Source organism: Xiphias gladius, chromosome 20 (genome assembly GCF_016859285.1).
Source record: "Xiphias gladius isolate SHS-SW01 ecotype Sanya breed wild chromosome 20, ASM1685928v1, whole genome shotgun sequence".
NCBI lineage: Eukaryota > Metazoa > Chordata > Actinopteri > Istiophoriformes > Xiphiidae > Xiphias > Xiphias gladius.
In genome coordinates, this window is record NC_053419.1 from 5,349,967 (window position 1) to 5,362,518 (window position 12,552).

The 12,552-nt window shown below is 39.8% G+C and overlaps 1 protein-coding gene across 1 annotated transcript in view; it reads right to left on the reverse strand.

The window, feature by feature from the left end:
- Positions 1-12,552, reverse strand: part of LOC120806656 (atrial natriuretic peptide receptor 2) — a 63,600-nt gene that overhangs the window by 46,412 nt on the left and 4,636 nt on the right. The window contains exons 2-5 of the mRNA XM_040158018.1: positions 5,424-5,605; positions 2,078-2,191; positions 1,514-1,649; positions 52-146 (exon numbers count right to left, since the gene is read on the reverse strand). Of these exons, the coding sequence (XP_040013952.1) occupies positions 52-146; positions 1,514-1,649; positions 2,078-2,191; positions 5,424-5,605 (527 nt within the window). The remainder of the gene's footprint in view (positions 1-51; positions 147-1,513; positions 1,650-2,077; positions 2,192-5,423; positions 5,606-12,552) is intronic.

Here is a 12,552-nt window from a genome sequence, read left to right on the forward strand (position 1 = left end):
ATTCCTCTGCTTCTCCCCACTTCCGACAGTAACAGTAAATGCATCACTTACCCCGTACTCGCCGGTCTCCTGGTCGGTCATCGCCCACAGGTTGACATCTATATCCCTGGCATTTTTGTGGTCTGTGTTAACAAGCCCCGTAACTCCTAAAGGCACAGACAATATCCACGTCAAAGGTGTGAGTCAGTGTACACCGTCACATACGGTCCCTGAGGTGTGCTCTTTTCATCTGCATTTCATCTGCTGCCATTCAAATTTAGATAATTCAGGGTGCACACACTGGAGTTTTTCTGTATCATAAATGTTTGAATCATAAACGTGGATTCTTTGTCCCCTCCTATCACTACAATATTTTTGCCATACTGACTCTGATGTGTGTATTAATAATAAAATACAAACAAACTTCTACATCATACAACATCTACACACCTGAAAAGTCACAGCAGGAAATGAGTTTTGCAAGTCATCCTTCAAGAGACAGTGTTTGACGTTGTTCCAAGCAGGTTCACGATATTCACAAACAAGAGACGCTCAGGGTGTCAGTTAGGCTCACGACATTAATTTCGTTGCACACCCATGTGCTGCAAGTTTCTAATAGTTCAATCAAAACAGATCATGATGAAAATCATCATAGTACCACAGACCCTTTCAGGATTCTTACGATTTACATGTCACGATTTTCAGCTTAATTTCTATCTTGAAAAGAGTTCCCTAAGCAGACAGTACACTGAGCATTATTCTGTCTAGAACAACTGACTACTGTAAAGGTTCAAATTAAAACAAACCAAAAAAAATTACATTTGCTGAGCCAGTGTTGGATATTTGAAATGCTTTCACTTTGATAAAAACAAGTAGCATTAAACATTATCAAAACATCTACAATAATGAATTGAAAGTTTCCATTATTATTTTCAACAGGGGCTCCGTTTTCCTAGTTTTTTCCTCATCATGCAGAGCAAAACAACCCTCATCAACCCTTTTGAGCTGAGGCAAAAAAAAAATCCCATTGTTCTGTCTCTTCCAGTATCATGTGAATGCAGATCTGGCAGGCAGCTATATAAACAAGGAAGTGTAGGAGCACCCACATCAAGCATCAAATGGATTGTTAACTGGAGTGTTGTGTGATAACTGTTCAATAACACTGTAATTATTGTGTTGAAAGGGCATATTTTAATCGCACTTTGGGTTCAGCGGTGTTTTCCAGCATTGTGCAGCTGGGCCGGTCACTTGGCCTCACCGCATGTTTACTGGAGAGCACTGTTCCCTGCAGTAGTTTATGCTAATTTTCAGTGCAGGTGGAGCCTCCTGCATTTACACATTTATTCACATTTATTCAATTTCACATATTGCATAAAGTCACATACATGCATATCCATGTGCGGCTGCAAGTTTGTAATCAGTGAGTATACGTAAAACAGCAAAAACATAACAGATTGCCACAGTCAAACATGAATTTTTCTGAAACTTCTGAAAGGTTCTGACTGGTTGAGACACGTCACCGACGTTTGCTCACCCCAGAATCGGCGGTTCTGCATCCTCATCGTGATGTTAATGCCGTCGTACTGGGCTCCACCCTCCGCCAGCGTCTCGTCCAAGGCCTTAGCGTAGAGCACGAAACCATCATAAAAGCTGCCAGCAATGTAGTCCATCTGCAAGAGGAGAGACGAAATATTGAACAGCCTGCGGCAACAGAAATTTAGGAAGTACACAGGCTTTTCACTAAGGAGCTTAGTGACGAAATAAAAAGTTACTCAGCATTTTAAGGGAAGGGATACCTGTTCTTCAGCCAGCGTCTATGAAATGATACGATTTTGGCCGATGAAAGGGCCAACTACCAACAAAAATAATAGATTATAACTTCTTCAAAAAGTACAGTCTATTTTACTTTTGTGAGACTCACATATTTAATGCCTGAGATGAAAGCAGCCATAAAAGTATTAATTGCTTACATTGTGGTAAACATCATTCCTCATTAACTACTGACAATTACGCAGCACAGTGGGGATTTTTCTGCACAAGAATCAGGAGGTTATGATGCTATGCAGAACACACATGGTTTTCATAGGCTATAACTCACCAGTGATGGTTCCAAATGCACACCAAAATCCCTCTGAGCTCTGGCATGGAGTTTCTTCTGGAAGTCTTTGTACTCTGGATTATCAGGAGGCCGGTACGTTATGACGAAAACAGACTGGAGGAGACACAGAGACATAGAGCTTGAGAAATCTGACCTGAGGACTGAGCCATGAAACTTGTGAAAACACATTTCCTGAGTTTCATGTTCTGACTATAATGTTAAATTGCTGTCTAACATGTTGTTTAGTCTCATTTTCATCCGAAATGTTTTAAAAATTGTGTCCCTTTTTCGTCTTATACCCGCAGCCTACATCCAGTGAGTCAGACTAGCCATTGGGAAATCACCCGAACGTCTGTTTACAGTACAGCTTCCCAAGCTGTGACTGCAAAAGCGAGTGTCATTATAAAATGAAAAGTAAATTATATAACATGATATACTGTATGTCTATAATAAATACATATAAATTGAGTATCACAACAAGACAACATTAGGCTGTATTTCAGTAATGCAAAGCACAAATTATACCGGTGTTACTGGTATGATTCTGTTTCATTGTTTCTGGTGGACGGTCGGTGCTAATCAGTGCAACCACCCGGGTGTTAGCATGCCTGTGTCACCCGGCTGTGACAGATATTCCTCGGGCAGTTTTGTGACCCCAGAAGTAAAATCACTTTGTATTCTGTATTTGTGCAGTCATTTGAAACCAGAGGGGACAGATTACTGGACGTCAGTGAGAACTGACTGCTCGATACGATCATGGCAGATGACGATCAAGTCAGCCATTGTGAACCCACCCCCCCAATCATCATCTATTCCGGCAGTTTCTGTTCTCAAAGTGTTTGAGTGTTGCTATCTTAAGACAATCTAATAAATTAATCTATCAAGAAAAAATCCATTTATGTTTAAAGATTTTTTATACTAAGTTGATTTGTATTAATTCCACTGGAAAACTACTTATCAACCTATTTAAGATTAGATCTATGATGTTCACATCCAGTATTCCTCAAGATAACTTATTATGATAAAGATCCTTTTGTCAGGATACTACCGCATTAGTCTGAAGAGGAGGAAGAAACCTTTTCCAAATTTCAATGGATAAAGCCCCAACAAAATCCATGATGAACAAGCTGAAAACAGAGCCATTTCAGGCCCCCACATTTTGAATGTAAAAGAAGAGAAACATTTCTTTATACTGCATGTAATGTGCTTGATTCTGAGCAAACTGGAAAACATAAGCACTGTAATTCATTATACTTTAATGACCTCTGAACCTCAAATCAAGCACATGCCTCTGTTTGACTGAATTGTCTTATGAAATAATGAGAAAAGAAAACGCTGGTCCTAAAATGGCAGGCTGAAAGCATGAGTGGCAACAATGAGTTCTTTCATGATTTTTCATACAGGAAATGTTGGTTACACATTGCTGTAACACCACATGAGTATTGACAAAGTGTTTGATCAAGTGTCTGGATAGAGAAATAAAATAATCAGCCAGACACCTCAGTCCAAATATGTGCCTCAAATGACAGATGACTCTGTCAAGAAACTTGCTGCTGTCACAGAAACAGGTTTTTAGACACTTCTGTGAAATCTTTTAGCTTTGCTCTTAACTGGAAAAGCTCCGGATTGTTTTTCATGTCACAACAGTTATCAGAACCCCACCACAAACTTCCACAAGCAATTATCGCTCTGAAGGAAGCATGTTGCCATAATGAGCCCTGCTATCGTAATTCAGGCAAATTAACACTTTGCAAGATCAGCAAAATCGGAGCCAAGATTTTGTTCTCCAGCCGAGGTTAGGTGCAGTTCAGATTCCGATAAACAGATATTGAGATGATGCAAAAGCTGTTTAGTAGCAATTCATGGTTTCAACACTGCAAAAAATGACTTGAATTAGTAATTGAATCTTGTCTCCAGTCTTAAACTTGCTTTCCTCTTGAAATAAATCCAACCCTTGTTAACAGGCACGGGTATCATGACACAGACTACAATATGCTGAATGGGTGTGGGCTAATTAAAGTAGATGTTTGAAGAATTTTTCAATTAATATGAAAACAACATTTGAGTTGCGGTAACAAGTTGGAGTAAAGTGTCTATCCTCAAAAACTGTTTTCTCTGCTTTGACAGAACAAATTCAGTTACCTCATTATTATTACATTTATTTATTTAATTTCCCCACTAGCTCAAGTTAATGTTTCGAATGAATTTTAAAAACTCTAAGCTAACAAATGTGAAGTACATTCTGACAGAAACTGCCATAATCAATTCAATATATTCTGTATTTATATTCCGAGAGCCGCTCTCCTTCAAAACTTTGTGTACACTCAATTAAGAGAAGCCAATGTGACATTTAGGGAGATAAATTAGATGAGCAGCACATCTGTGCCCACTCTGTTATGACTCAGTGCACTAATTTGTCGGGCTACATGGCTTCCTGTGAAAACATATCCCCCTAATTCATTAATGTCATGCAAGAATTTCACTCCTTAAAGTAGCTGAAGGGGTTGGGGGGGGGTACGTCCTCTGGGAGACTCAGTTTGCCAACCCATTGGGGAAAAAAAATGATGCAGCTTCCTAAGGTCATCAGCATGCACGCTTTTAATGGACATAATTGTCATTACCCAAAAAACTTCCCCTGTTGTCACTCAACTCAGCTGAAACACGGTTACTAGTTAGGGTAATGTCAGTTGGTTGGATGAAGCCTGGTTTGGATAGTTTAGAACCAAGAGGCTGAATAAACACACAACCAGCTGTTCAAAGTTTTTTTTTTTCATATATAAAATCTTGTTTCATTTTTCTTGATTGTCGTGCTAGCTTATTCTTTGTTGCCTCAAGATATAGACCCTCCTTTCCAGCATATTCTTGAAGAAGATGATTTCTGTTGGAACCAAGTTATTTCAGAAACTTCTTGGAACAAGTGATACTTCATTAAAAACCAATGACAAGTAGTGTATTTGAGTCCACTGTTGGTTTTCCTCAGGATTTAAGTGCTTGGTTCTGTGTAGCTCAGTAAGTAGAGCCTGACAAAGACGATGGGATTTAGAGAGAAAACGAACAGAAACAGCAGATTAAATATCCATTCTCAAAGACATCCATTTCACATGCCAGATGGTGGTTTTGGTCTTGTATTATTTGCTGCCTCCAAATATACAGAGCGTGTGAAACAGTGCAAGGCCACATTCAGTAAATCTGCAAGGAATCTGAACACAATCATAACTTATCAAGAGTAAAGATCCAAACGGATCCATGGCTCTTTTATAGCAGCCTTTACAGCTCTCTTCATCCACACAGAATATGTAAGCAGGTACGTGCACGCACGTGTATATGTGTCCTGCGCTCACTGTACCTTAAAGACCTTGATGGGATCGGCCCAGTCAGAGTCAGGGCTCTGCCACGGTTTGCGATCCGTCAAGCTGTCGGCGAACACATCCAGATAGAAGATAGCATAGTTTTCTGGGTCCTGGATCTCGCTCTGAAACAGTTTCATGATGTTGAGGAAAGTCTCCAGAGGGCCACAGATGTACACGACTGCAGACAGAATAACAACAACAAATAAGATGTTTATCTTAAAATCACAAATAGTAATGCTCTGCAAACACTGAAAAATTTCTATCTTATCAAGTCTTATACTGAGTCCAAAAATCATATTTTCATTAAACAAGTGAATAAATTGGCCATTGTAGTGAAATTTCAAATTGTTTCCAGGACAAACCAACATGGGTCAACTGTCAAGAATTTTCCAGATCTAAGTGTGAGTGTTCTTTTTATGCCCTTCTAGTGCATCGATCTGCTTATTTTGTCATCCTCCAAAATACTGAGTTTCATAAAAGTGCAAACAGATCGTTTAAACAAGTTCGTTAGTATTGGGAGGCAGCCTGAAATAATCACACAACACTGACTGGAGACTACGAGACTTTTAGGGCACAATTATACACAACAAATGCTTCATAAGATGGAGATCCTAACAAGTGAAGAAAACATCCATGAGTTGGTGGAGAAATTTCCCTTGCTCTCAATGTAAAGTCAAAGGCCACATTCACGTTGCAGGACCTGCGGCACAGTTGTGAATTTTTTTTGGCCACCTGGAAAGCCACATTTGATTATTTACACTCAAAACGAGAGGTACGCATTCATGAATAAACACCAGATGTAAAGCTGCACACATGTGCGGAGCCAGATTACCATCTGCAACAGGCACAAACAAGTCAGGCATAATAACTGAGGCTGGAGAGCAGGAGGCAGGCTAAAAGCGTGGAAACCCGCTGGTCTGGGGCTGGAGGGTTGACCATAGCAATGGGAGGGGCCTATATCAAGGGGGCGGGTTTTTACGAGCCCTTTTTCTAGTAGAGACACTCCTTGATTTTGTTGTAACTTGCCCAATCCTTAAATTTCCTTTCAGCGAACACCGTTTCGATGTTTTAAAGCTCAGCTGTGACCTGTGTGGAGTTTCACAACATCAGTGAGCTGGGAGGAAAGCTGGGCGAGATATTGCAGATAAACCGAGTCACTTTTAAAGCAGAAATCTGTTATTCCTTTTAGTCTAAACTTTTGGGAAAATGATGTCATGTGCATCGTGCTGAGTGCTGTTAGCCAGTCGGACCTGCACGTTTACTGTGGCTGAGCTTATATGTCATTAAACGTCTGCGTGCTTCCTTGCCGTTCGCTCTAACTCGCTGCCATTCTAGCTGGAACTGCCCATAGTGTCTGTTAAAACCAGAGCTGTGTGACACATTTTCCATCCTTTTTTTTTTTCGTAGTTTCACATACTGAAACAAGCAGCATTATGTGAGCAGTGGATAATACACTTTAACAAGTAGGGCACATTTCCACTTTTGCAATGTCTGATTCTAATAAATTTCAGCCTTTGACACACTGCACTCCTCTGCAGATGTACAAATTAAAAAAAAAAGGGCCGCAAAGGAGTCAAAATGGAGAGAGAAATCATTCAGAGATAAGGGTGAATATTGGAGGAGGACTTCTGACAGTGGAAACTGGAAATAGGGCTGGATATTATTCAAAATCTTTCAGTAATATTGCTGATACAATACTAACACTATACTTTTTACAATATCTAATATCTTACTTTGAGAAATGTAAACTTTAAAAAAACTTTTTTTTTCATTTAACAGAAGAAGCCATAGTTTTTAAATGTTAAATATAAACACAAGCAATCCTCCGATAACATCGCCTAAATAAATTATTACCTAAAATTGTCAAATTTTGGATTTAAATCAGGATTTATCTGATCAAAAACTAATTAAAATTACAGATCTTACAAAATATTTGGTGCCAACTTCCAGTATGTGGCAGTCTTCGATATTCAGTACTACGGAAACATTTCGGTCTGAGTCAAGAAAGTACTGGGTTTTGCACATACATGGAAAGTTTGAGATTTTAGCTTTAAACTTAATGATGTAGTATACATTCACTATCTTGCTCAGAGACACTCTGACACTTCATTGTTTCCTGTTGCAGGAATCAAACTTGAAAACGCTGTTGAAGTCTCTGACTGCATCTCTACCCACTACCTTCGCCCTGCCACTTGCACCCCCCTTGCTGTTGAGTCAGGAATAAAAAACCGTAGCATTATTCCATTTGCAGCGTATGTCGGAGTGGCGGCTGCCAGCTCCGAGGCAGCGCTCCAAGTTAGCAGACATTTCCTCATGTGTTAGACCAAAGTCGGCTGCTGCTTAGACCCCAACTCTCATCTCTTCCAGCGTGGTTCACCATGCCAAGAAGTCCTGCTGTCTCCTGGACCGCTACCAAAATAAATGCGCTACACAGCCGGGAGAAAATGTCCTCCTGTGCTGTGGCAGTCGTACAGTACATGGACCTGCCGAGGCTTTACACAAAGGCACATTAAATTGAATGGTACAAGTTGTTCCACTTCACAGACTCCAGGATGGTAATCAGCTCTGCTCTGCTCTCTACACTGCAGACAAGCTCCTTCTAATTTAGCCTGTTATTAAGTCCGTTAATTCATATTTTCATAGGACAAGAGTGTTTCAAAAATGTTTCTATAATCAAGTCTCATTTTTACCTCTGCCAAGGAGGCAATGCTTTTCAGTGCTGTTTGTCTTTAGTCTGAGAGTCAGCGGGACGTCTCAAACACTTGTTGACCGATTTGATGGAAAGTTGAGCCAAAGAAGAAGTGTTCATCGTGTTTGATGTAGATCCAGGATTTCTCAGCACTGCGAGATAGCATATTTGGTATTTCCTCATGAACTACTGCACTTTCAAAAACTGGGGTGTACTGTGCATCCCATGATTTCTCTGTTGCTGACCCAGATCCGACTGCAGATGTGAATTTCTAAACATTTGTTATTATTAAAATAGCACATACAATAACAAACCAATAGATGGCGGATGTGTGGGCTCTCTGGGTGCTTTCTCCTTGATAACAGTGCGGTCTGCCATTTCAAGATGATGACATTTGTAAAAGAAACTGTGATAAAACTTAGCATCTCACCTCACAAGAAAAAGAAACTTTCCGGCCATCGTGTAATACCACTTTTACCAAGGGCACAATGAATACTTGTTTCTGATTGGCTGGCAGTTGTTACTGTGACAATCCTTATGATTTTCATTGTATCAAACCCCTTTGTTTTTAATATTTTTTACGACTGTAGTTTTTTTAGCAGTAGCCATTCAATGTACTGTAGTTTTCACTGTTTACTGGCAGAGTCAGCCTTTCTTGCACACAGTTCAAACTGCATAACCACACGCAAGGGATTCACGGGAAACAAAACATGCAGGTACTAGATGTGATGCATTAGACTAAAGCTGGTGCATGCGGGCTTTTCAAATTTGGCAACTATCTTATCAACTTTTCTTTATCAAAACAACATGAAGCAATGATTCTTCTCAGCGCACAGTGTGTTTGGATCTGCTGTAAACCGATACGCCCGCAGCACTTTTTTTCTGTTGCATTTCTGACAGAGAAGCCCCTACCAGCTTGTGTTCTGCCCCTGTGGCCGATATTCATGTCCTTTTGACTGGGACTCTGCGACTTTATTAATTATTAAAAGGCACTTGCCGTTGTGCAGGTGTTAGATTTCGTGCAATGAAGTTCCATCTTGTTTCAGGAATTTGGTAGTTGGTATGAATATGAGCATCTTTAAACAAGACCAAAAAAAAGATTGATGAACTAACACCAAGTAATTATAATATATATGAAGTTTTGAAAACAAACGGATTTGTATTGGAAGCTGGTGAAGTAGTCTCACTCCTACAGCAAATTTTTTCACCCGTTTTAAGAAAATAAAAGTTAAAGACTCAAGAAAAGATGAAAAGTGCCTGGTAAAGATGATTTTTCCATAGTTAATGTGAAAGCCTGTATTACAAACTCTCTGCATAAATAGAAGCAAGTCATATTCCTGCATATCTGTAACATTTGTTTCATATTTTAAGCAATTTAGATTCTTAATTACACTGTGTTTGATTTGGTTTGCAAATTGGGACATTTCACTGTTTTGGATGGCTCCATAGACAATCACATGCAAGTGCGCATACAGAAAGCAAGCCAATTATTGCACTCTAGTGTGTTTTTGCCACCTTCTTAATTGGATTATTCTGGATTTTCTAACATGACACTGTGTCATGTTTGTCTTGTAGCTGAATCATTTGAAGAGAAGCTTATCCTCCAGCTCTCTGTTTTTTCTTGTTCTAATCTGTCTGGGTGGCTTTTACGACTGTTGTTGAAAAAAGAAAAGACTTGTAGCTTTGCCTCTGTAGCATGCCTTTGTGTGGAAAACTTAGTAAAACTGAATCCATGAAAGCACCATCCAGTTGATCTGACCTGCTCCTAGTGTTGGATCCTGGGAGTGCTTTCACAGGAAACAGGATTTTTGTAATTTTGTAGTGCAGAGGCTACTACTGAGCTTCATTGTGAAGAGATACACTTCATCACTCACTGTGAGCTACAATCCGCTGGTATATGTACTCGAAAAAAGAAAAAAAAACAAAACACAAGATGCACCTGATGTATTCTTCCACTCACACAGCTGAAAATTTCCCTCTTGTGTGCCATTAATGGAGTGAAAAGCATCAAGGCAAGAGTGTCACTGGGCAATGTGATGGGAGCTTGAATATATTCACAGTATTTAGAGTACTGCTTTAATCTCACACCGCGCCAGAGCTGGAAGAGGGGCCTGAAACCTTTACTTAAAGGGTCAGTTCACCAAAAATGAAAAAAAAAAAAAAAGCAACGCATAGTTTTGCTATATCTGTCCACGTTTTTAGATTTTTAAATATCCATCTCTGAGATTTCTGCCTCCACATCAAATAAAATGCAGGTGAATGGAATTTCAGTTGTGGTGCACATAGACTGAAAAATTTCATTTAAAACTTCAACAGTAACATGTCTTTCCAGATGCAATGCCCCTGTTTCTCTGGATAATCCATAAAACACACATTCAACAGTTTTAATAGGAACTATTTTTCGGTATGAAGTAGTTGCAATGCAACATGTTTACAACAAGGTGCAGATACGACTAGATGTAAGCTAGTAAATGTTTATTATTATTTGGATGAACTGGCCCTTTAATAAAAAATACTCCATAAGAAAAGAGAGTCTTGCACAGAGCTAAAAAATAATAAGCATTGTCTGGATAATTTACCCAAATTTGAAGAATGGTCTATGTCAGAGTGTTATGAAAATGAAAATCCCCTAATTGGAGAAAATCAGACAAGAATGAAATACATTTTCATGCTGTCAGATCAGTGGAAAGGTTGTATGCTCCTCTGCAGGATGAGAGAGTTGTTTACAACACTTTGGATAATGTCTAAAATGCATTGTGGATTCAAGCCAAAACAACACTGAGCCTCTGAAGTGTTGACATGTTGGAGAATTTGAACATTTTTACTCAAAAACAGTAATATTCTGTGATCTTATCCATGACCTGCAAAAATTCACAGTTGGGTCCCTGTTGACCCCATACCGCTACCTACCATCCTCTATGCATTATGTATGTAATCTGTCACCTCCAAGTCTATCTTGACACAGTACTCACTTGTCCATATGTGCATTGAAAGAGTTATTAGTGGCTTTCATTTTAGTTCCTAGTTTCCTTTTTCTGAGTCCCCAGACAGTGTGTCCTTGGCAAGCCATAGGCCAGGAACAGTAAGAAAAAAAAAATTATGAACTTTCACTTAAAAGACTGTAAATTCAGGAAGATACCTACTTGATTTGACTAACTGTGGCTGAGTTGTGTTATGTTGCCACTGAATCTGGGGTAGCAGTTGCTGGCAGCAGGTAACCTTTCCACAGGATTGAAGAAATATGCCAGTTTTAAAGTTATTTCTGACAGTCGACCTACAACAACCTGCATCTGCATCAGTCTCGTTCATGATTGGTGCCATTATCATGCCAATTTTTATGTCACCCTTTTTCTAGGTCTGGGGACAGGAAAGATGGCATCCTCATTCTTACTCTTGCCTTCAAAGCTCTGCTTGGCCTGATTGTTTTTAGCACCTCTAGAGGTGCAGCTCTAGGGATGACAATGTCGGTCCTTGAGTCTGTCCTTCCCTAAAAATCAACCCTATAGATTGTATGTTCATCCTATTACGACCCATAGTTAGGTTTTGCAAAGGAGGAAGTCTGGTGATATAGAGCGACATAGGCCGTGTTAGGAGGGGATTGGGGTGGAGGGTGCATCAACAAAACACAGGACATGGGAGACTGCTGTTCTTTTACCATTTCAAAACAATAGTCAACGATGTGTCTTTTATTCACTGCCAATCCACAACCTGCCACTACCGGTACATTCAGCATGTTCATGATTGTAACCATGACGACGAAGGTCTGGCATGCCTGCGGCCGGTGCGCTCCTATGTCAGAAGGGAAAGGGCAAATGACCAATACGGTTGTTTAGGTTGGAGGAATCGTTGCAGTTGTTTTAATACTTTGGTCAAGGCTGAGATTAGATGATCCCTTGACTTGTAATGACTTTAAAATTTTGACCTGATGATGATGGTACTAGATGAAAAGTCTTAAACTGAGACAGTGAACGCGGTTAACATTTTACCTGCTAAACATCAGTATGTTAGCATGTCGGCACGTCGACGCTCACTACACCACTGCACCTAATGACTTTTAGTATTGTTCAGTGGGCAAAACCAAAGCTACTTGAATGGCTGGAAAAAAACTGAGATGTGTGATTCAGAAGCATGGGACAAAGCTACCTCGATAAGACAGGGATACAAAATTACAGCAGGTAATAATGCAGGTCCTACATTAGTTGATACTGTATCGTAGTGCTGCAAATTACTTTACAAATTTGCAATTAAGTGAACTATCAAAACACACCGACACCTGGGACTTTTGGAATCCCAGAGGGTCTGAAGAGTCTGACTGTTTGGTAATTGGTTTACCAGTATCTGGTACTGTACCTTCAGCTGTCAGAAGGCGTAAAAAGAATGCACTGGAGGACTACAAGAAGGTCTCACATAATGGAAAATACTCAAACAAGGTACCA